Below are 26,396 nucleotides of genomic sequence, written 5' to 3'. Positions count from 1 at the left end.
AATAATTTTATTGTTATTTGTACACAAATAAATATCTGACATTTTTCTCAGTTTTCATTTCTAATATGGTAAATCCTGAAATAACCCACATGAACAAAAGCTCTTTGGTATACTCAAGGGTATAAATAAAAGGGGTCCTGAGAATACAAAGTTTGAGAACTGCTGCTCTATATTATTTCATGTAAAAGATGGGTTTATTTAAGTTTTAAAAATGTTTTTTAAAAGTATGTGTTCACTTGATTTTGTTATTATGCAAGAGATTTATGATAAGATAGTATATATAGATTATAGGAAACACAGGCCTCTTTTATAAGAGGACATTTTTATGCTTTGTACTGTGATACTGCATCTGGGGGCTGATATGTTGTGCTTGAATTAAATTAGGCCTGAGATTTTTAAAACAGTAACTTCAGTTCATTGTTTTTTTTTCTCCCTAGGCAGCTGAGTATGTCCCAGAGAAAGTGAAGAAAGCCGAAAAGAAATTAGAAGAGAATCCCTATGACCTTGACGCTTGGAGCATTCTCATTCGAGAGGCACAGGTTTAGTGATATAGGATTACATTTCCTTCTCTATGGGTCCAATCACACTACTTGGTTCTGCAGTAAATAATACATTTATAATCCTAACATTGTAAATGCTGTTTATTGGTTTTCAATTTTAGAATCAACCTATAGACAAAGCACGGAAGACTTATGAACGCCTTGTTGCCCAGTTCCCCAGTTCTGGCAGATTCTGGAAACTGTACATTGAAGCAGAGGTTAATATTTTATTTTATTTTTTCTTATATAGCTTTTGATGGGAATTGCAACATACACTATAGTGATAGAAAACAAATTAGGAACATAGATAGCACAACTAGGACAAGGAGGATTTAAAATGTCTCTTGCCTTTATTTTGTAAAATAGGTATGAAGGAGTAATTAAAATGAATTTTTGAAATTTCGGTCTTTACAAGCTGATGATTGTTGCATTTTGGAGTTGCAACAACATTAAAACAGTTTCAATGGTATTGGAGTGCTTTAGCCTTTTATTTACTTGTCATGTGTCAATTTATTGCCTCCTGTGTCATTTATTTAGAACTCATTTTTCTTTTTATTCCTATTTACAAACTAATATGAACGGTATTATAAGAAAATACAGAAATGTTAACTTAGTTTCATAGGGTATTTTGAGTGTCTCTGGTTAAATGAAACCTTTAGGTGAAAAATTATTTTCGATTTTAATTTTGTGAAAATGCATGGTTTGTCAATAAATGTAAGCACTTCAATCATTTTAAAAAACGTTTTTCTATAGGATAAAGTTTACATTATACAGGAATAAGCTAATACGAACTCAAACCTATGTAATCATAATTTACCCAATGATACTTTTTGTTTTTTTTCTTTCTAACTCTCTTGAAATTTGAAGTCAGGCATGTTTATTTTAAAGAGTAAGGGCCCCATTCTTGGTTATGATTAGAAGGGAAATGTTCATTTTTGAAGACCGGAATTAGCAATCCAGATGATAATAAAGTGTGAATGTATCGATAACAGTTGGCACCAAGTAGTCATTTTTCAGGTGATATATTAATGAGATGTAAGGGGTAAGATGGGAATAGTTGATATCCCCATTAAGCTGAAAATGATATCCATTTCTTTTTATGACTTAAGAAGTATTCTTATTTGAGTATTAATTTTGTAATATAAATTCTCAACATAATCAAGTACACTGCAGCCTCGTCATAACATATTCCACAGTAGCTGAAATTTGATAACATGTGGGTCTGTTTTGGACCTATCAAAGGGCTTTAGTCATCAGCAGTACTGACTTCAACACAACACAGTGTCACCTGTGATGTGTCCCTCAGAAATGGACCCAACCAATAGCAGATTTAAATTGAGGCTACAGTGTACTCACTGTATTTGTGCTGTAGTTTATATTGTATTACTTTGGGAGGCGGGGAATTACTGGACAATAGCAGGAACATTGTGTGTGTGTTAAATTTTTTCTGTGTGGTTGTGTATGTGGTATGTGTGTTTGTGTGTTTGTATGTGTGAGAGAGATTGTACCTTATGTGGAGTCTGGTTGTGGTTTTGGACCAAGCGCATATCCTTAAGGTTTTATCACTTATCTTTTGGGACCATTTCCTTCCTTTAGTATATCTAATCATCAGAGTAGACTGTCACGGAATTCACCAGGTGAGTGAATAGGCCTGTCTGAAGTGTGCTGAAGCCAGGATCACCTGTACTTGGTCTTCATTCCAGTTTGACTTTACATATTAGCTTATATGCAGGCTCATCAGAAATTAACATAATTGGTACATGATAGTTTTTGTATAATGAAGTGGTACGTTCTGAGTTTTAGAAGTTTCTTTCAGTTTCTCAAATATTCAGGTATTATTCATGCATTTTATTATAGCATAAGTGAAACTGAAATTGGCTGTTAGATACTGCATTCTGTAAGTATAAGCACAGTGAGTCTGTTTCTCCCATTTCCTAGCTAAAAATACAAACTGCATTCTAAAAAAAAATCCTGAGACCAGATGTTATGCCAGAGGGCTGAAAGTTGTCTAAATAACAGACTCATTTCATGTAATATTTCAGAGCTGTTAGCAGTTGCCTGATTGATTTAGTTGGTAATGTTTGCAGTTTCACACGCATACACACACAAATATGAATGTATGTATAAAACACCTTTTGAGAAAAAAATGGTAATATATATGTGTGTTTTATAAATTTTATATTTCTGGTTTAGGAATTAAGATGTTAAATTGAATGCAAATTTTAAAAATGCATATCCTGAGCTATGTTTTCCTCGTTCTTAATTTGCTCTTTATTTTCACAATTGTACTTTGTTTAGCCTGTGAGGGGCTAAAGTTTTCTTTGGCCGTATCACCCAATGTGGCCTTTAATATTTCTGAAGAAGACATATATTTATAATACATTAAAATCTGAAGTAATAATAAGAATGTCTTTAAAGATAATACTAACAGTGTTTACATAACATCCTGTATGCACTCTCAAGAAAATAAAGTTTTGTTAATACATTTGTTGTAACTCAGTACTTCATGGTGGGAAAATTGTTTATGTTCAGTTAAACCAGTGTGTGTGAGTCCAAATACATTTAGTTCCTTTCTAATAGAAAATACATACATCTTTAAAAATGAGATAATTTGCTTCCCCAGAGAAATTTCTTGTAAATCCTACTTATGAACAAAGTGGCAAAGGAAGGGGGTGTGTTTTAGGGGTTTGGGGAGTAGGGGGGTTACTTTTAAACTTGAAACATCAATTGCAAATGGGAGCATATTCTAAATAATTTTTAGTAAAGAAGTTAATGACACCAGTCTGATATTTTTAATATTTGCCAGTATATCACCTTTTCTCATTTCTGAGCATTTAGCAATACTCCTTGCTAAAAAGCTACTTGTGTAAAATTTGAACTTTAAAATGTCATCCTTAAATCATTACCCACTTTTATTTTTGTTGCTTATTGGAGGTAAAATTCCCTTAGGACCAACGTCTATATATTTAAAACACATACATAATTTCAGAATTAAGCCAAATTACTTTAATGTTGTATATATTATATAGGAGATCACATTTTGCCTCAACTGCTTGAAATTCTTTGCTTTCTTCTTGAATTCCAAAATGTTATTAGCCATATCATAAGAGCAAACAATTGTATGGCTCTTCTTAAAGTGATGCAGTATAGAGTCTAAATTGTTATGATATGAAAATAGTTTTGCTGCTGCTTGGTTTTAGTAAAGGAAACATTTTAATACATCTCTAGTTCATATACAGAAGTCTTAAATCTGCAGTACAATATATTTTAGAGTTTAAGAAATGGGAGTTTTTAAACACTAGAGTTAAGTGAAATACCCCTTTAGAGCCTAAGTGCTCTTTAAAGAACCCCTTTTTAGAGTGGTCAGAAGGGTCACTAAATATTAGCAAATTGAGAAAATTTATAGTTTTGCTACATTTTTTAAGTTGCCTTTCCCCTTTTGGTTTCTGTAGCTCTTCATGTAGCTAGGTAATCAATGTGACAGCATACTGTAAGCTACAAATAACTTAGTGTTAGAAGTAAGTTGTTTTGAATTGGGCCACATTCATAAGAAATTTTCTTATGAAAGGATGATTTTTTTTTATTGTTAGCCGAAGGAGAAATGAAGAAGGTAATGCTGCTGGTAATAGCAACAATGTATCTTGCTGTCTGTGAAAGCTGTAATTCTTTAATAAAAGTATGTAGAGAATTGATTGCCTTTTATTAAAAACTTTTTAATGTGAATCCTTTTCTTATAAATACTGAGTTGTGACGTACATATTTCAGTTTTTCAAAATAACCTTTCTACTTGGGAAAAATGACTTTTAAAAATACCTTTCTTCTTGGAAAATCGAAGTGAACTCAGGATGGAACATGGGTGACCTAAATTGAAATAAACTTCTCCACTGTCAATACTGTTTTAATTCCTCTAAGTAACAGTTTAAACTACTGTATTATGTTTTGTATATATTGAGCAATGTGATTTTTAAATGCAGGAAAAAATTTTAATTATATAGATTTCTTTTCTATACTTCAGCTTGCAATCTTTTTTTTAAAAAATCTGTACTCTTTTCTTATAGATCTGCTCTTTTCCTGTTTGTAATAAATGTTGGTCCATGTCTGTGTGATTATTCAGATTTTTCTCTAAAATGCAATATGCTTTTTAATCTATAGTTTCTTAAATGCATGTATAAATGTAGTGTAGGGGTATAAAAGAAAACAAATTTTGCAAACACTGAAGTGAGTGATCAAATATCTGAAAGTGATATGGATAATTACATACTATTTTTAAAACAAAGGAAATATTTCCATTTACTGTTTTAAGTAGTAAACTTCTATTTTAGGTCTTACTGAAATATCTCATCCCATTCATTTTCCCTTCCATTATTGTAGCACAGATGTTTAGGTTTTTGTCACTTCCACTAACATGATCTGTACATTTTTTTCCTTGGAGCCTTTTCTTTTCACCCCAGGCTTTGCAAAATAAAACTATTTGCAAAAAGACATAGATAATTCAGATAGCAAAATTTCTCTTAAAAAAAAATCTTGTTTTTTTATTCTTTATGTCTTCTAGGTAATTTGTTTTATGTGAAGTGTAGCCCTTTATTTTCAGGCAAAATCTTGTACTAATCAACCTGATCATTTTTATATTTCTTTATAAAACAAATTTATAATCATTGAGTCACTTATAAGAATATTGGGAAAAAAGGTTCATTTTTTCCCCCTCTTCAAAGACTCTTAAAATTTTTAGCCAGGCTTTTTTATATTCTGTTTTTGTGTATCTAATAAGAGTTATGGTATATTCTGAAAATCTGGAAAAGCCATCTCTAACCAGATTTTTTTAAGTGTATACGTTCCAAAATTTGTTGTGAAACATAAAGAGCTATTTTTATCATGCAGTTTGAGGTTTCCCTGTGGCTAGTAGCTTAGCCTAAATTTCTTGGGCATTTATGGAATAACATAGTAATATACAATGCCAAGTAATTAGTGTTTTAAATTACCGGGGGTTGTAGTCAGTAAGGTCTTGGGGGATTAATCTGCTATACAACCCCCTGGACATCCCAAGCGATACTCATTAAAGGTAGGCTCCAACATGTGGCATCCATGAATAAACACAAACTCCCCTAAGCCTTTTATACTGCTGTGGAGTTAGAAACCTCCGTATTTGGAAACAGAACTAACCCTAACATGAAAAGCCTTTTTTAGGGTGCTCTGTGGTTTTGGTTCCAACTTTGAGCATAAGGGAACCTGGTGGCAATTAATTGACTTTCTCTTAAAAGACAAAAAGGCCTCATAAAGGCTCAAGCGTTTTCTAACGGGTTAGTGTGTGCTTTCAACTTGCAAACAGCTGTTCCTTTTAAATGAAATGAGTCTGGCGCAAGGCATTTCCAAGAAATGAAGATGTCTGAAATAATACTAGTGATGTCTATGAAAAGCTGCACTTCTAAATGTGGACAAGAATGCATTTATTTGCTTGTAAATAACTTCCTTTTTAAACTTTTAACTTTTATTACTAAACATTTTTACTCTTAGCAACTTTGGAGCAGAAAACAAGTAGTCGGTTAGTATAATGGCATAATAAATTCTGTATAAAATTTTCCCCCACGTATTCAGAATCTGCAGCAAATTCAACAAAATGGTGAATGTTTGCTTTGAATACAACCTGTTGAGAAACTAACCGGCTTTTCTAAAGCTCAGGAAAGCATAACCTGGGGTAAGTTTTATCATTTTGTATGCTAGGAAACCTCCAAAGAAAAATTTTCTGTTTGGAAATGTTAAGTGATAGTTCTGAAAACAGAGTCTGATGTCAAGGACAGTACTGAAATGTTGTTTTGGAATAATTACTTTGAAATGTAAAAAGGTCCAAAGATAAAGTCCCAAAGCTATTCTTAATCTTCCTAATACTTTTTTATTCATGTTACAGAACATGTTCAGTTACAACCTTTTTTTTTAAATACAAAATTTTAGCTCTAGCATATATAGATAACATTATTATAAGTCTTTAAAGATTCCTGTATATGGGAAACGGTCTTTTTTTTTTTTCTCTTTCAGTTTATTGAGATACAATTGACATGCAGCATAAGTTTAAGATGTACAACATAATGATTTGATATATGTATGTATTGTGAAATGATTACCACAGGGTTTAGTTAGCGTCCATTACCTCACTTAATAACAAGGGAAATGGTCTTATATATATTTTTTACATCTTTATTGGAGTATAATTGCTTTACAATGGTGTGTTAGTTTCTGCTTTATAACAAAGTGAATCAGTTATACATATACATATGTTCCCGTATCTCTTCCCTCTTGCGTCTCCCTCCCTCCCAACCTCCCTATCCCACCCCTCCAGGCAGTCACAAAGCCCGAGCTGATCTCCCTGTGCTATGCGGCTGCTTCCCACTGGCTTACACATGCATAAAGCAGGGGGCTAAGCTAATGCATCTTTCAGCTCTAAATTTGACTTAAACCTAATATCCATTTTGACTTTAAATATGTAATACATACATAGCCATAGTCTGTTGAATTAAAAAAATTTCAAGAAAACCATCATCATGAAATAGCACTCTTTTTTTCTTCAAATTGAATACAGAAATTGTCATCAATATAAGACAAACGTTACAGAAATTGTCATCAATATAAGACAAACGTTACAGAAATCGTCATCAATATAAGACAAACGTTACAGAAATTGTCATCAATATAAGACAAACGTTACAGAAATTGTCATCAGTATAAGACAAACATAAAATGGTCTTATATTGACTATGGCTATGTATGTATTACATATTTAAAGCCAAAATGGATATTAGGTTTAAATCAAATTTAGAGCTGAAAGATGAATTAGCTTAGCCCCCTGTTTTATGCATGTGTAAAATAAGTCGAGAGATTGTTATCCCTTAGAGGCAAAGTTTGCAAATAACATAACTTTAGGATCACCTGGGAAGCTTTTAAAACATTCAGGCTTTGTAATTATTATTCCTGCATTGCTGACTCAATCTCCAAAGGATGGACATGTGGGATCTGTTATTTTTAGGTGTTTCTGGTAGCCAGTTTTGGTAATTGAGGTTTTCTTTAGAGGGCAATAATTGAATCTTATTGCCATGAGTATATTTCATACCTGGCAGAATACTCCCTATACTTGTCTGGAGTATAAAGTGATTGTTCTTTTGACTATACCATGTTGTGGTTTATCAATCAGTATATAGTCAATCAAGAAGTAATCTTTAGAGGTATCTACAATTTGCTTGGTAGTATTTTTGACAGTGTGGTAGCTATTAAATCTGCAGTCAGGTTTAGGGTTGCGTTATTGAACTTGGTCAGTTTTATTTATTTATTTTTTTGAACTTAATTTTATTCCTGGGTTTGAAGCCTGATTTTCTAACTCCATAAACTTTTTATTTTAAACACAATATAATCACCTACGTCCCAAATTCTAAGAATCAACTTGTAAGGAAGTCTCATGTGTTAAGAGAGGGCCACTTAAGCTGTGGCTTAAAAGGATTACTGCAGGAACTCCCTGGCAGGATCCAATGGTTAAAGCTCCCTGCTTCCACTGCAGGGGGCACGGGTTTGATCCCTGGAGGTTCGATCCCTGGTCTGGGAACTAGGATCCCACATGCCGTGCAGCATGGCCCCCAAAAAAATGATTACCGCAGCTTTTTTTGATAGCTCTTACCCTTACTTCTGAGAATTTTTAAACATATGAATACCACATCTTCATATTTTCAGATTATTAGCTAACATCCATTCATTTAATTAGTACTTGAGTCTTTGTAATATAAAAGACTTTCTCATTCTTTTGGGGGGTGAAAATGGATTGTTGTCACAGAGTACCATTCATTATTTCTAGCTATTCCTGTAGTTCAGTTTCGATTCATTTCTAAATTTTTCATTACACAGATGAGTGCGTTTAACTCATGTCCCTTTATTTAAAAAATTTTTTTTCCTTAGTGGCTTTTTTTTTTGCGGTACACGGGCCTCTCACTGTTGTGGCCTCTCCCATTGTGGAGCACAGCCTCCGAACGCACAGGCTCAGCGGCCATGGCTCACGGGGCCCAGCCGCTCCACGGCATGTGGGATCTTCCCGGACCAGGGCACGAACCCACGTCCCCTGCATCGGCAGGCGGACTCTCAACCACTGTGCCACCAGGGACGCCCCCTTAGTGGCTTTTGATAGTTTTTAAATGAAATGTTATTTTTTAATGGTATTTTTAGTATTTCTAGTTAATGTCTATTCTCAAGAGAGTTGGCTCTTTCCAGCTATAACTGAGAATTTTGCCACCAATGATATTTATAAAAGTACTCAAGTAATATCCAAATTTCATAAAACTTAAATGTCAAAAATGACATTACCTTAACAGAACAGCTGGTGAAAGTGTAGACTGTCATAGAAGAGCTTAAAAGTATTTGGGGAAGATTGCCAACAGAATAACTTGGTTTCCTGTATTGTCTATACATTTATTTTAATTCTTTGATCCACCATTTCCTTTGATTACCAGTTTTAACTATTGTGTAATAAGTGATTTTTTTTAAGGTTTTGTGGTTCTATTAGAATGTTAATAGGTGAGAAAATGCTTAAAACATATTCATTGTTTAGATTATCATTCTTTTAGATTAAAGATTCAGATTATATGTCCATCACTTAACCTGATTGACCAGTTTTTCACATCTGACATAAACTTTATCAGTTCTGTTTTTCGTGAACCGTAGGGGATTGGGTTGCATACATCATGACATCAGTGTATTTGCTAATAACAAAGATATTCTCGTATGTAAAGAAACTTATGAAACCCAGGAAATTTTACATTAATAGAATTTTAATCTGCAGTCTGTTTTCTTCTTTAATTATTGATCTAATAATGCCCTTTAGAGCAGTTTTCTTTTAAATCAGAATCTAATCCAAGATCATTGTATACAGTTGTCATTCCTCTCCAGTCTCCTTGGATGTTGAACAGTTTCTCAGTCTTAAATTTGATATTTCCTCATTAGATTCAGGTTATATACAGTATAGCTGAAAAGCTACAAATGGTTGTGTGTCCTCTTCAGAGACATGTGACGTTCATTTACCACTTATTGATGATGTCAGTGTTGACCATTTTCTCCACTGTGTAGTTACTGTTTTTACTTTTGTAACTAATAAAATAGTGGGGAGATATTTTGAGACTCTGTAAAAATCCTGTTTCTCAACAACTGCCCACTCAATTTTTAATCTATTATGATTTTTGCCTGAATCAGTGATGTTTTTCTGACATTATCTAGGGTTTTTCAGTGTATTTATTGTTGAATATAAATACGTACTTAAAGTTCAAGCTTATTTGTATTTGAAAACTCTTGTAAGGTACTAGCTTCTCCTTGCCCTCATTTTTTTTTCTTTTGAACAGCTTACTAATAGTTAGAAAAGAGGATGATTTACAAGATTCGTGCATTTTATGATTGTAGCAAGTTTTCCAAATATAAAATCATATATTCTGCCAGTAATACTTTTAAATTCTCTCACAAATCATAAGGGGAAGATTAAAAAATTTGCTCCCCAACTCATACAGAAACTTAACTGGTTGTATATTTTCATAACAATCATTGTAGGCTATGGGAAATAAATATATTGATTTACTTAGTTGACCAAATGGCAAATTATTTCATGTAAGAATTAATACGTGTTTTAAAAGTCATGAGATCTTTGATTTTAAAACAGGTTAAAAAGTGAGTGAAAAAGATCATTTGGATAAATGTTTGTGTTTGAAAATGCTATATTTTTCAAGTACTTATTTAAATTCTCAGTTGTTTGAGGTACAAATTAGAAAGTTAACACTTTAAAGGAAATAATTTCTCTATCAGCAGTTAAAGGGTGCTTAAAGCATGGGAGTGGTATTTTCCCCAAAGTAAGCTGTTCGGTTGTGCATTTAAGTTTCCCAGAGTTCACAGAATAGTTGATGAGATTTACACTTAAAGAACAGACATTCCAAATTGAAAGAACTTATTTATATATGTGTCTGTGATTTAATATTTTATAGTTAGTTGGGGTAGTTATTCGCTGTGTGTCTCAATGGCACGGTCAGAATTCTCCCCATTATTACTAAGACAGTGGCCTGATAATTTTTGCTAGTGTGGAAGGGATGTTTAAATAATTGTTAATTTATTTAAAGAATTGCAAGGAATTTGTAAATTTTACTCTACAAAGGACAGTGTGGAGGAATAGCAGTGACACAGAATTTGGAATCTGGTGACCTAGGATTTACTGCTTTTAGCTCTTCCATTGAATGAATGTGACCTTAGGGAAGCCATTAATTTTTCTTTCTTTTTTGCCTTCCCAATGTTTTATTATGAAAATTCTGAAACAAAAGTCAAAAGAATAATATAAGTATTACAGTAAATACCTATACACCTTCTTCCTTGATTCAATGTTATGTTTTGCCATACATGTTTATCTTTCTCTATACAAAGAATATTGTCCTACATAACCACAGTACCATTATCCCACTGAAAAGGAACAGTGTTCTAATATAATTTCATACCCAGCTCATGTTTATATTTTTTCAGCAGTCTCATATTCTTTCTAAAATGCCTTATTTCTCTGATGGATGAAATCACTTGTATTTTAACTTCTTATAATGGTCCTTCTGCTGGTGCCTTTTACTTAAATTTAACACAGATTTCATATTATTTCTCACTCTTGTTCCTTCCCCTTCCCAGTAGGAAAACTAATGTGAATTCAAGTGTTGTTTCCAATAATTTGTAAATTATGACATAAATGGAAACATCCCAGTATCGATTATAGACAAGAGCTGTCTTTATAACTATCCTGATACTAGAGAGTGGGATGGGAATTTTTTATATTTTTATTACTAAGAGGCAACTTATTTTATTCTAAATTTAACTATATTTGCAGTGAGTTAAAAGTTTTGAGGATCTTACCCAAAATATGCATAGGATTGTACTTGTTCCTAGAAATAAGCAGGTGTTTTTCAATTATATCACATTTTAAGTGTAGATCTACAAAACTACTAAATTTCATGAAAAAAATATTCTATATGCACGTTATTTGAGGAAAAGAAGAGTGTGTGAGGATGATATTTTTGGAGGTGAAATATTTTCTAGAATACATTTTTAGAAATAAAGAATGCATTTTAAAAAATCCATTGTTGGGCTCCCCTGGTGGCGCAGTGGTTGAGAGTCCGCCTGCCGATGCAGGGGACGTGGGTTCGTGCCCCGGTCCGGGAAGATCCCACATGCCACGGAGCGGCTAGGCCCGTGAGCCATGGCCGGTGAGCCTGCGCGTCCGGAGCCTGTGCTCCACAACAGGAGAGGACCACTTACCGAAAAAAAAAAAAAAATCCATTGTTGATTTTCAGTTGTTATTGAGAGTGATTGTTTTCTTTATTCTGATTACTTGCCTAAACAGTAATAGCTGAAAATAATTAGGCCTTTAATATATTCTGGGCACTGTGTTTAGTACTTTACATGGGATATCTGACTAATCACAGTTTACTTTTTGAAGTAGGTAAGTATTACCCCATTTTTTTCAAATGTTCAGCTTTTCTGAGATCTAGAGTTCTTAAATAGCTTTCCTAAGATAACAATACTAAAGTTTAAGCTACTGGGAAGTAAATAGGAAAGCTGGGGGCTTTATACTCAGATAATCTAATTCCTAGGTCTGGGCTCCTACTCACTAACCACTGTACTAACAGCCTAAAGGACCTAAAACACAGTTGTAGAAATAGCTAAATAGTAGGTTCATAACTGAGTCCTTTTTTCTTTGGTCAAGTGTTTCTTGCATTCTTATTCAGCTATGAGGATTTGGGGGTACATTTGAAAAAATATGTATAATTGCCCAAAACCACATAAAATTGCTATGAATATTTTGGAAGATGGCATAGTACAATAACTAACACATAACTGCATCTTAGGGTTTGTATAAAATCTTAGTTCTAAAATTCTACTTTGCAAAATTCTGTTTTTACCCTTCACGGTTTTTAAACTTTTCTGCACTATGTACTTGGTTCAGATTTCAAATAGTAGAAAGGAATTCTGAACACAAAAGCGGCAAATCTTAGCAATTCTGACCCTTTAAGAAATTTCTAAGATTTTTTTTTTTTTTTTTGCGGTACGCAGGCCTCTCACTGTTGTGTCCTCTCCTGTTGCGGAGCACAGGCTCCGGACACGCAGGTTCAGCGGCCATGGCTCACGGGCCTATATGCTCCGCGGCACGTGGGATCCTCCTGGACCGGGGCACGAACCCGCGTCCCCTGCATCGGCAGGCGGACTCTCAACCACTCCGCCACCAGGGAAGCCTTAAGAATGTATTTTTTATAGCTCTAAATATTTACATTCAGCATTAATGTGAGAATAAGAAATTTTACCTTTCGTTTCTGATTTAGCAATTAGGAGTTTTATTAGGATGGAATTTTCTCAAATCAAGGCCAAAATTTAGAATTTAGGTAAAGTATGTTACCTTTCAATCTGCTTACTGAACGGTTATCTCTATACTTTTCTTTCCATAGAAGTCTTGCAAAATAAGTTTTCCGATAGGACAGTCTATACTTTATTGTGATTTTGGGGGGGGGAGATCTTTAAAATGTTTGAAGTTAATGAAGCAAAACTTCATGAAAAAATAAAAATGAAAGATTAAAGGCAGGGAGCACAATATCTAGCTTCCTTTTTAAGAAAAAGTGAAAGAGGGTGTTAATTCCTATAGTTAATGGGAAAATCACATTTATTGAAGATCAGCATTTCCAGTTATTTGAACCTTGTGGTTTATCAGACTTAGAAATTCAAGACATACTTTTTGAGTACCTCCCCAGACTATGTCACTGAAAACTGAAATACCTTCATGCATCTTCCTGATACAGTTCAACTGATTCTAAATAAACCATTATAATGTTATATCAATTTAAATTACTTATCTTATAAGAGAATTTAGCAGTTCTAAGTTTCCCACAATTGAAGAACTAGAAATTTCATATATTCTGTAATGCTTATTCTTTTTGGATAGGATGATACTTTTTGGATAGGAAGAAAAGTATAAGCTGTACTTTAACTTTTAGGAGATTCTGTGCAGATTAAAATATGCAGAATTCTGTTAGCAAGTCCTTTTGACAAGTAATTTTGCATGTGGAGTCCTTAAAAGTATCCAAAACAGTAGGTAGAATGAAGACTTACAGATGCCTGTTGATATATTTGCCTGGATTATATTCAGATAAAATTGCCTGAAGTGTTACACTGTTTTTCTGTATCACAATTGACTGTTGAATTTATGGATTCTGAAAAAAGTCATCTGGTGTATTTTCAGGCCCCACGCCATCTATATATTTTCATAAATTTTTATGTGGCTTCAGGTAAAAACATACATGAAAACACTTTCTTTCAGGTTCTTGCTTTCATTTTATATATCAGGGGAGGATGGAATTAACTTTGAAGTATCTACTGAGTAAATGCATGCTAGACACTTGGATGCTATGGACACATTAGTGAACAAATTTACAGTTTGGTGTAGGAGACAATTATAATACTGGGTGGTAGGTGCTCTGATTGAGAAAACATGGGGAGTGTATGTTAGGGTGGGTCAGGGAAATCCTCTAGAAGAACAAGACTTTTTTTTTTAACATATCTTTACTGGAGCATAAGTGCTTTACAATGGTGTGTTTCTGCTGTACAACAAAGTGAATCAGCTATACGTATACATATATCCCCATATCTCCTCCCTTTTGTGTCTCCCTCCCACACTCCTTATCCCACCCCTCTAGGTGGTCACAAAGCACCGAGCTGATCTCCCTGTGCTATGCGGCTGCTTCCCACTAGCTATCTGCTTTACATTTGGTAGTGTATATATGTCCATGCCACTCTCTCACTTCGTCCCAGCTTGCCCTTCCCCCTCGACGTGTCCTCAAGTCCATTCTCTATGTCTGCATCTTTATTCCTGCCCTGCCACTAGGTTCTTCAGTACCATTTTTTTAGATTCCATATAGTTGCATTAGCATATAGTATTTGTTTTTCTCTTTCTGACTTCACTCTGTATGACAGACTCTAGGTCCATCCACCTCATTACAAATAACAATTTCGTTCCTTTTTATGAGGAACAAGACTTTCTAAATGGAAGTATGAAATTACACACAGAATCCCTGGCAAAGAGAAGCACTAGTGCTGAGGTCTCAATGAAAGGGAGAAAAAACATGATCTGAGAAGTTGAAACAGCTTGGTAGTTTTTAAGCTAAGTTTTGCTTCTAGCCCTTCGCAGTATTGTAAACAGATGACTTGTGACTATTTCATGAAAGTTTTCTTAATTACAAAAACACTAACTCAATAGTTAATCTAGAATTGCAGCTAAGCTGTTAGGAAAATAGAGCTGGAAAAAAAGTATGAACATCTGAAATTTGATAATGGCTAGAATTATGTGAATGTAATTTTGCTCTAGGAAAACCGTAAGTTGTGATATTTATAATTGTGGGCCTTTTTTAAAACTCAAATGCCTACAGAAATTTAGAAGTTAAGTGAGGGGAAGTTTCCTTTACAATTTTCAAAGAAAGTTGCATGTTGGTTAGAAATTCTCTTGGTTTCACTAATTTTTACTTTGTATTTGAGTCTTAAGAAAGTAATAGAGTTAAGAAGCTATGAAACCTTTTATTCTCTATAATAGCCTTCATATAGTTTGAGGAAAATGACATTAATTGACCAGAGTATTCATTTTGGAGGAGGAACAAAGCCTTTTCAAAGGGAGAAAATTAGTTATGTTTTATTGGTAGGTTAGACTTGAGTAGTTACTTTGAAAAAGTTGGTTCCTAGAAAAATTTTTTCCATGAATAAAATCTGTTTTTACTAAATGCCAGTCCCAGGATACCACATTGTCAGTATGTCTAGTTTATCCAATAACATAGTTCCCAGATTGACTTCTGCACACACAAAAGATTGCTCATCTGTTACATGAATTTTATTAATGAAGAAATATATAGGACACTATCCTTTTATTTGGTTAAATACATAAGTTAATATGCAAGTGTGTACTAAAAGGGACAGTTACACCAAAGGGACAAAACTTTTTAAATACCACTTACACTTTTATTGATTATAGTATTGAGGATTGAAACTTGGTTTTGAATAAAACCTGAAACTCATGTTCTGATGTCTTGTGAATATTTTGGGAATGCTTAAAGACTGACTAAAATTTAGTGAAAGCACAAGAACTGGGTTTCAAACTTCTCTTTTTGATGAAAAAGTTTGTAAATTTCATTCTCTAAATTTTCAAAGTTTCGTGAAGTCCAAAAATCTGTTAGGGAGGGTAGATTGCCTATCTATGGCAGTATGTTAAATTAATATGAGGAGGGAAGTATTAATAAGAGTTGTATTGGTGTAATAATGATAATATTGTATATTTTAGAAAGACATTGGTATTATATGAAACAATGTTTTTATAGCAGTAAGTAGTTGAGAAATTATAATGGAACTTTGATCACTGAATTAGTGAGTTCTGGCTCTTGATTGGAATCTTCAAAAACAATAACCAGGGTCCTATTTCAAGTAGAAATTGAATATAGGTTTTTTTTAATGATACATTTTTAATGAATTTATATCTGTAAAGTAACATTTTTATATGTTTAAGAATCAGTTGTTTCTTAGTCATAAATTCAGATAGGTTGAAAAATTATTAGAAAATAAGTGTACAGAGTGAATACTAGGATACCCACTTAAGTATAAAATTTTGTGCTTGATAGCTGCGTGATAGATAATTCACATAGTAAATAAAGTCTCTTCTTCAGTCACTCTGGCCTCCTTAAATATTCTAGACACATTCCCACCTCAAGGCTTTTCTTTACATTAGCTATTTTATCTGCTCTAAAGATACTTATCCAGATAGCTGCTTGGCAAAATCCCTTGCTTTCTTCAAATTTTTGTAAAAGTGTTATCTTCTCAGTGAGATTTGCTCTTGCCCATATTTTAAATTGCCACCCCCATTCCCAACACCTCAAAACTCATCCTTTCCTCTATCTTTTTCACCTATAGTGCTTATCTTCTAGTATACTGAACAGTTTACTTATTATAGTTTATATTTTATACATTGATATGTTTCAGGAATCTAGAACAATGCTTGGCACATAGTGGCACTCTAAATATTTGTTGGGTGAAAAATGCACAATGGAAAATAAAACTGAATTTACCATATTATTTTGCAACTTGAATTTTAATTTCTAAGAATTAGAGTGTGACATCAATTTATAACAATGTATTATTTTTCATCAAATTATACGTGGCCAATATCTTTACTGTTAACATAGGTTTTAAAAATGTCTCTACACTTTTTCTAAAACTACAAAGAAACTGTCCTTTTGAATTGTCTAATACCCTCAGCCATTTAAGTATTTTAGAATAAGCATCATTGACATTTAGAATTATTCTATCTTGATGTATGACCTAAAAGAAAGGTTTTTAAAGAATTATCCAATTTTAAAGAATTACAAAAGGGCATTACTAATTTACCTAGGATTTTGAAGTACCTTAAAAAAAAATTGCTTGTTTGTAATTCTGAAATGCTTTCAGATAAAACTTGAAAACCTGGTATAGAAAATAAATGCCTGACTGGTTACAAGAAAGATTTAGATGTATATATTGAAGTAAAACTTCTGAGATATTTGTATGTGTATGTATGAGATAAAAACAGGAGTTTTCACAACTTGATTTATCAAATTTCACAGGTTGTTTGTCAAACTAGTAAAGCATAAACATTTTAATTCTTACCCACCCATTTTCACTTGGACTAATGTATATGTGCACAATGCCAGCATCCAATTGATGAGTGGAAATTCTTTAAGACATCTAGATATTTAAAAATATAGAAAGTTCCTGTTTTAACTTAATCCATAAACTTTATATAGATTTATTTTTTAAAAAACAAGTATAAAAGGTGAATTACTCCAGCTTTTGTCCTTAAAAACAGTACTTCTGTGTTAAATGTTATTTATCATTTTACTTTTTGTTTTTGTAACTTTCACCCAAACTTCACTTACTTCGGCATGGCAAACATTAAGGGTAAACTCAAATTGCTGGTTTATAAAGTATTTCAGAGAACTGAATTACACTTACTTGGGAATTCTCCAATACATTAGAGGAAATATATTTGGTTTATTGAATTCTGTAATTTTCTTTTCTTTTTTTTTTTGGTACGCGGGCCCCTCACTGTTGTGGCCTCTCCCATTGCGGAGCACAGGCTCCAGACGCACAGGCTTCAGACGCGCAGGCCCAGCAGCCATGGCTCACGGGCCCAGCCGCTCCTAGGCATGTGCAATCCTCCCGGACCGGGGCACGAACCTGTGTCCCCTGCATTGGCAGGCGGACTCTCAATAACTGTACCACCAGGGAAGACCCTGTAATTTTTTTAACCTTTGAAATTTAGTGTTTCAAAGAACATTGGATTTTTAAGTTTTTCGTTGCTTTTCAAGATAGTTTGCATACAGAGTTTTTTCCTAATTTTTTTGAAGCCAGATGTTAATAAAATACATTGAAGAAGATTTGGGTGATATGGTGAGCTTGGTTATTCAGATAAATGGTCTCACTGAAAACAAAGGCTTCTGGGCAGAATTTTAAAACGTCTTGAAGAACTGACAGCATAGTAAAAAATTACCAAGCCAAAACCTAACTGGAAAACAAACACACACACAAACAAAAATAGGAATGCTGGGAGATAAGCTGAGTTCCTAAACTGTTTTTACCCTAAGAGCCTTTGTCAAACTGGGAGAACTTGAGCTTCAATTTCAAATGCTTATAGGAGTTCAGGAAGCAAAAGTCAAAGCCCAAGTCTTGCCCAACAGGACACTCTCTTCCTCTAAAGCTGTGTGTAGGTAATACTCAGGATGACAGTGAACCAGAAATAAATCTGTGCTGCCTTATTAACCGTAGAAGACTGAGGAAAGTTGGTGTGGTCCTGAGCAGAGCAGAATGGGGAAGTCCTGGGATGTTTCAACAAGTTGGCACTTGCATGGATTTGTGGTCCAAATAAACATCACTTGGGTGGTTAAAAAAATTTTTGAACCATGCATGTAAGGTGGCCTCAACCTGTATTATGCTACTAGGTGCCTGATAATCTTTCTCAGACTTTTTCTGGAGGAATGCACCTTCATCCTAAGCCACAGAAGAATATCCACAAATATTTTTCTAAGGAAAAGGAGTTTGCTTGTTAAAAACTAATCATGTAAAAAAAACAGATACAGCAGAAACAGGTCTGCAAAGACTTCAAAGACTAGAATTAAGATGGAATTAGGTTAATAACAGATTAGACACAGGTGAAGAGAGAATTGGAGAATTGAAGAAATCCAGATTGGAGTTTAAAGAAACAATGACATAGGAAATATGAAAGGATTAAGGCCACAACGGATAGAGTGAAAATGTGTCTAACTGAAGTTCCAGAAGTAGAGGAGAGAGATTGGGCAGAAGCACAATTTGAAGAGATAAATACTAAGAATTTTTTTAGGGTGATTAAATGAATTCAGCAGATTCAGGATGCTTAATGAAGCCCAAACAGGATTAAAAAAAGAAAAATTCCCATGTAGACACAGAATGAAACTACAGAAAAACAATGAAAACCAAACCCATTTCAGAAGCAGCTGGAAACAAAAGGACAAATGGCCTTCAAACGAATGGCAGTTAGGTTGACAGCTTCCCAAGAGCAACAGTAGAAGCCAGAAGACAATGGAATTGCCTCCTCAGTTTACTTAAACAAACCTGTCAAAAGTTCTATACGCAGGAGAAAAATCCTTATGGGGGTGAAGAAAGACATTATAGGTGAGGTCAATAAAATAACATTGTCAAAGTTAAATATGTATTTTTTTTTGATAGGTAAAAAGTGGGTTTATTTAGAGAAACACACTCCACAGGCAGAGTGTGGGCCATCTCAGAAGGCAAGAGGCCACATATGTATTTTTTGACATTTCCCATTATAGTATATAACTTCCTCAAAGTAAAAGAAATATATACGTATATAAAGAATATTCTTGTTTTGGTAGTATCCACTGGATTACTCAATATTTTTCTTAATAAGATTCTCCCTCCAAAGTCATTCTTTTCCAATGAAAGTTCTCATAGATGAAAGGACTTTTGTTAGAATTGTAATTCATGTTATATTTTTACCTTCGTTTTTTTGAGGAAAATGATTATGAATTTTATTTTTATTTTAATTTATAAATTGGTAAATCTTATTTGATTGGTTTAGTGCCAGAAGTTTATAAAGATTGTGGCATGCAACAGATTTTTTGTTTTTTTAATTTTTAAAGTAATTTATTTTTTTATACAGCAGGTCCTTATTAGTCAGCAGTTTTATACACATCAGTGTATACATGTCAATCCCAATCGCCCAATTCATCACACCACCACCACCACCCCCCTGCCATGTTCCCCCTTGGTGTCCATACGTTTGTTCTCTACATCTGTGTCTCAATTTCTGCCCTGCAAACTGGTTCATCTGTACCATTTTTCTAGGTTCCACATATATGTGTTAATATATGATATTTTTTCTCTTTCTGACTTACTGCACTCTGTATGACAGTCTCTAGATCCATCCACGTCTCTACAAATGACCCAATTTTGTTCCTTTTTATGGCTGAGTAATATTCCATTGTGTATATGTACCACATCTTCTTTAGCCATTCGTCTGTCGATGGGCATTTAGGTTGCTTCCATGACCTGGCTATTGTTAATAGTGCTGCAGTGAACACTGGGGTGCATGTGTCTTTTTGAATTATGGTTTTCTCAGGGTATATACCCAGTAGTGGGATTGCTGGGTCATATGGTAATTCTATTTTTAGTTTTTTAAGGACCCTCCATACTGTTCTCCATAGTGGCTGTATCAATTTACATTACCACCAACAGTGCAAGAATGTTCCGTTTTCTCCACACCTTCTCCAGCATTTGTTGTTTGTAGATTTTCTGATCATGCCTATTCTAATTGGTGTGAGGTGATACCTCATTGTAGTTTTGATTTGCATTTCTCTAATAATTAGTGATGTTGAGCAGCTTTTCATGTGCTGTTTGGCCATCTGTGTGTCTTCTTTGGAGAAATGTATATTTAGGTCTTCTGCCCATTTTTGGATTGGGTTGTTTGTTTTTTTAATATTGAGCTGCATGAGCTGTTCATGTATTTTGGAAATTAATCCTTTGTCCATTGATTCGTTTGCAAATATTTTCTCCCATTCTGAGGGTTGTCTTTTCGTCTTGTTTATGGTTTCCTTTGCTGTGCAAAAGCTTTGAAGTTTCATTAGGTCCCATTTGTTTATTTTTGTTTTTATTTCCATTACTGTAGGAGGTGGATCAAAAAAGATCTTGCTGTGATTTATGTCAAAGAATGTTCTTCCTATGTTTTCCTCTAAGAGTTTTATAGTGTCCGGTCTTACATTTAGGTCTCTAATCCATTTTGAGTTTATTTTTGTGTATGGTGTTAGGGAGTGTTCTAATTTCATTCTTTTACATGTAGCTGTCCAGTCTTCCCAGCATGCAACAGTTTGTTAAAGTAAATGTTGACTTTCAGATTTTTACCCATCTATATTACTTTAATAATCTTATTATTAAATGTTATAAATACTTTATAAAACACTTTAAGTAATCTTGAGTGACATCAATGTCTTGTTCCATTAGTTAACATCCATTTTTAGGTTTGAAAATTATCTAAGTAAGTTAAAATTTTATGGTAGTACTTCTGTACTTTGTTTTATCAGTTTGTGTTATGGTTGACTGTTTCTTTTGCAAATGCTTAAACTCTACTAGGTATTTAGATGTTGCAAAAATCCTTTGCCTTAAAAAATACTGTGAATTAAATAGTTTAACAATATTATACATCTTAAAATCTGTATGCATAATACGTGTTCTATTACTTGTATACATTTTTAAAGTATTTGGATTTTTTTTAAGAATTGATGGTTAAATACAGAAATACGTTTAAACATGAGAGAAGCCCCAAAAGGTTATATATTATCTAAAGAGTTTTAAAATACATATTTGTATATTTTAAAATATGGTTCAAAAACCCAAGATATGAAAGGGACCTACAGGGAAAAGTTTTTCATCTATCCATCCTTGAGTCACCCAATTCCCCTCCCCAGTGGAAAATGTTCAGCTTATTTTTTTCCTCTCCTTTTACATGAACAATTGCCTCTTAGGTTTTGTTTTATACCTTGCTGTTTTTCTTTTTTGCTTAACAAAGTAAATTTTAGAGAGTGTGTATTTTTTTTTTTACAAGTACTTATTCCTTATTTTGTTTAATCTGTCTTCTGCTGAAGGACATTTAGGTTCCTCCCAAACTTGTTTCATTACAAACATTACTGCATTGAATATATGTGTACATGTCATTTCCATCTGTAAATATATCTAGGTTATTCCTAGATGAGGAATTGCTGGATCAAAGAGTATGAGGGATTTTTTTTAACCAAATTGCCTTCCACAGAGGTGGTAATAATTTGAAATCCCATTAATAATCCTTGATATTGAAAGTACACTTCCTCACAACTTGTTAATTCAATATATTATTATACTTTAAAATTTTTGCCAGTATTCATAGGTAAACAATTATAATATCAGTATGGTTGTGATTTACATTTCTCTTATGTATGAGATTGAACCTGTTTTTATACATTTAAAGTCCCTTTAGATTTCTTTTTCTGAGACTTGATCTCCTTATTCCATTTTTCTGTTTTGTTTTTTCTTATTTGCAGGAACATTATACATTAGGGGACTTAAGGGAAACTTAACTTTAGCATGATTTGCTATTTATAAGTTCAGGTAATTTTAATATAGCATTTAAATAGTATGTTATCTTTATTGTTTATGTTGTTTTTCTCAGTATCAGACTGGAAGGAATGATAAATATGCTCTCTGAGGTGAAAGACCAATACTTTCATTTGTTACTTTGGTGTTCATGAGTTGCTTTAAATAATTTTCTTTCAAATGTTTTGTGCTTAGATTTTCATATAGTTGATCAACTCTATAATTTCCCAGTTAAGTATTACGTTTGCAAATTATTTTTCTCATACATGTCTTGAACTTTTTATATTCTTGCAACTCAGCATTAGAAATATATGAGGAGACTTGAATACCCATATGTAATAATAATAGTTTTAAGTAGATTTTATAAGTGTATATTTCTGTTGCTAGTTATATATTTTTTCCCTTAAGTTGATTTGCCTATATTTTTGAAGGAAAATCTTGATTCACAGTACAGATTTTCTTGAGCTATTCAGTGTCACTGAAAATAGTAGGCATCAAAATCATGAAGCCATCTTTCAAGAATGATAGAGAGCTCCCTTTGAAGTGAGTCTTATGTGTAAGGATTATATTTGTACTACTTATTTAACATTAAATATTTTTAAACTAGTTTTCTCAATGGTCAGGTAAATACTTCATAAAATCTGGTTTTCGAACATGCATGCCCTCCTATCCAGCAATGTATCTCAACTGTAGCAATTTGAAAGTCCATCCTTAGAGTATTGTGTGCATATTGTGAGATGATGAGGGAATGTGGGAAGGAGGATAGAGCAATGGTCTTGTCCCTGTCCTGTCTTCCTTTAGGTTTAGGAAGTGATTGGGAAAGGGCTGTTAGGAGTTCGACTTCTTTGAGAAGCAGTATTAGGAAATTTTTTATTTTCCTGTTATTTTTTACATGTCACAGCTTTCAATAATCTGACATCCCCACTAACCTGTTACACAAAGCCTGGACAAAATCAGACCTGTATATTAGGATCCATTATTAAGAATGGGCATGTGTTTATTAGATTATAGGAGCCTTCCTCCAGACTTCATTTACCAGCTAAAGTAACAGCATCTTGATCCAGAGCTTGCTCTTCAGGTTTTTTTCCCCTTCAACTTTCTTTGCATTTCTGTCACAGCACAAGGAGGGAATTCCAATATAATCTTTATTGCAATCTTGTCTACTGAAACCTTAATGGCAGTGTTCTATATAGAATTTGGACTTAATTCTTTACTTTAGGTGATACCACTTTGGAAAATGTCATCACAAACATATGTCTGGAGGAGATAAAAAGTGAAATATAAACCAAACATTTCAAACTATATAAAACAAATTCCAGAGAACATAGTGCATGCTTTCTTGATAAGCCTTTAAATAAATGTACTTAGGAACTTACAAAGTTAGGGAAAAAGTTTTAAAATTTAAGTATCTATTAGATTATTTAATAAACATTCTGGAGGTAGTACTTAACATTTCAAAGTAGGACTTAACCCATTAAAATAGAGCCAAAGTTTCAGTTTTGGAGCATGTCTACCATAGAGGAAGAAGATTCATGTCTCAGTCTTACTGATTCTTCTGGAGTTTAATAATTTTTACCTGAATTTTTTCTTTGCTTTTCATGAAGATAATTTGTTAGCTATGTCTACCTATTTAAACCTCCACTTTCAAAATTCCAACTTCTCATCTTTTAAGTAGGTATTTAAAGCAGTGTTACATGGGAAATGAAAACCATGTTTTCATTCAAAAGAATTAATGAAAAATAAAATTGATTTGGGTGTTTGCATGGAATTATCTAAACCATGTGAAATCTGTTTTCAAAGTACATATTAGAGTTTTAATCAGTCCCTATCCATTGTTATTTCATTGTGAATTGTATGACAGTATAATTCTTAGCATTCTTTTTAAATCTTTTTACTGAAGTGAGGTTTTTATAGTTAATGTTTTAACAAGAATTACAGAACTTATAATGAGCTTTCTATAAAACTTACACGTTTTACATTTTTACATTTGCACTGATAAAGGAAAATATTATTTGAAAGAGTAATATATGTTTATTGCAGAAAAATTAGAAAAATGTAAGCATAAAGAGAAGAAACATCCGTATTCCCACTTTCACCACTTAGCCTTTCTAGATGTAGCTATCTATAAAATCTTTAAACTTTTTTGTAACTTAAGTTTTTTATATGATAGCATATTTTGTGTTGTTTATTATACAAAATCACTTTTAAATATGCCAAAGTAGTTCATTTTAGATATATGCTTTGTTTTTTAAATAATTTTTTTTTTTTTTTGGCTGTGCTTGGTCTTCGTTGCTGTGCCTGGGCTTTCCCTAGTTGTGGCGAGCGGGGGCTACTCTTTGTTGCGGTGCGCGGGCTTCTCCTTGCAGTGGCTTCCCTTGTTGCGGAGCACGGGCTCTAGGCACGTGGGCTTCAGTAGTTGTGGCACGCCGGCTCTAGAGCACAGGCTCAGTAGTTGTGGCGCACAGGCTTAGCTGCTCCGCAGCATGTGGGATCTAACCGGACCAGGGATTTAACCCATGTCGCCTGCACTGGCAGGCGGATTCTTAACCACTGCACCACCAGGGAAGCCCTAGATATATGCTTTTTAACCAGGCCTTTATTGTTGTGCATTCATATAGTTTCCAGTTTTTGCTTTATGAGAAACTAACATAAATACAATTTTACTTAAATATCTTTACACATTTATAACTTCTTTACATTTATCCTTTAGACTTGATTATTTCACTATCAAAGGTTGCTGACATCATCTTTCAAAAATTTCAGGTCATGATATTTTTTAATTGCTTCAGAATTTCAGTAAAAATGGCCAATGTATAGTTTGCACAAGAGTAGGGAGAAAAAAAATTAAATAAATGTACAATTTTGGTGAGAAAGATGATTAGGAGATTATTTAATATTTTTTAAAGGGAACCTGAAATTAGGTTATTTCGTTAACAAAATAGAAATAAACTATGCTTAGAAGATTGAGAAAACTGGAATTGGATCATAAAATACAGGTGTAGGTTTTAACTTCTCGGATAAAATTAAAAGGGCATCAAAGGCAGAGTTACAGAATGTGATTGTAATTTCTGAACTAAAGAGTATTTGAAAAGCAGCATTGAAAAAAACATAATATTTTAGTCTCAGGAATGAATGTACTGTAATTTTCATAGAATGAGGAAATCATCATTCATAAGTCTATGTTGATAGGGAAATACTGGAAGAGTAGGCAAGTTGCTCAAAAAGTAGAGAAATGTAATCCACTGGATTTATATCCACTTCATTGTAGAAGTTTAATCCTGTTTTTGAAAAGTGGTTTTAAGAAAAGCTAGAGATGAAGCGTTACCCATGATATTATGTATCTAGTATACATGTTGATTCAGCAGTATTAAAGTGTACACAGAATTAGTAACAAAGAAATGCATAGAAAAACTTATGATGGGGCTTCCCTGGTGGCGCAGTGGTTGAGAGTCCGCCAGCCGATGCAGGAGACACGGGTTCGTGCCCTGGTCCGGGAAGATCCCACATCCCGTGGAGCGGCTAGGCCCGTGAGCCACGGCCACTGAGCGTGCAACAACAGTGAGAGGCCCGCGTACCGCAAAAAAAAAAAAAACCAACTTATGATGCCAGTTGATGCCACTGAAAATTAGGCAAGCAAATTGATACTCTGATAGGAATCTATCAAAATGGGAAAGAAATTATCTTGATTTATGAAACTAGAATGATCAGAGGAGTGATTAAAATAAGGCTTTTGCCCAATGATAATTCAATTGTTAATTTTTTAAAAATAGCAATTCTCAATATGCAGTGAGAAGTATTGTGAAAGATGAAAGAATTGTAAATGGTTTTCTACTCTAAAAATTTTCACTACATGTTAAAAAGTTGTGTGACTATACTAATGGGAGATTAACTCAGCAAAATGAGAGTAGAGTGAGATACTTTCTAAGGCAATGTATAAAGTTCACGTAGTAATCTTAGAGAAATTATAGTATTGAATAATATTTTAAGTTTGCCTGGAAGCATTTTTATTTTGTTAAGTGAACAATTCATAAAAGCTAAAAATTAAGGTAGCAGGCTCGAGAAGACTATAAATGGATGTGAAAGAAATAAACTGATATTAGGCTTTTAAGAGAAGTGAATCAGCACACCTACCTGAGCACTTCC

The 26,396-nt window shown here is 33.5% G+C and overlaps 1 protein-coding gene across 3 annotated transcripts in view; it reads left to right on the top strand.

Annotated features, from left to right (window-relative positions):
• Positions 1–26,396, top strand: part of CSTF3 (cleavage stimulation factor subunit 3) — a 70,025-nt gene that overhangs the window by 13,171 nt on the left and 30,458 nt on the right. Inside the window, exons 2-3 of one of the 3 annotated variants that reach the window (XM_004315965.3) lie at positions 438–539; positions 662–757. In XM_004315965.3, the coding sequence (XP_004316013.1) occupies positions 438–539; positions 662–757 (198 nt within the window). Of the gene's footprint in view, positions 1–437; positions 758–6,131; positions 6,232–26,396 lie in introns of all 3 variants that reach the window. The other 2 variants (XM_019948044.3, XM_073808740.1) reach the window with 2 other exon arrangements.

This window comes from Tursiops truncatus, chromosome 8 (genome assembly GCF_011762595.2).
Source record: "Tursiops truncatus isolate mTurTru1 chromosome 8, mTurTru1.mat.Y, whole genome shotgun sequence".
In the NCBI taxonomy this organism is placed as follows: Eukaryota; Metazoa; Chordata; class Mammalia; order Artiodactyla; family Delphinidae; genus Tursiops; species Tursiops truncatus.
Note: the sequence above shows the minus strand (reverse complement) of the source record. Positions and strands in the feature narration are given on the sequence as shown.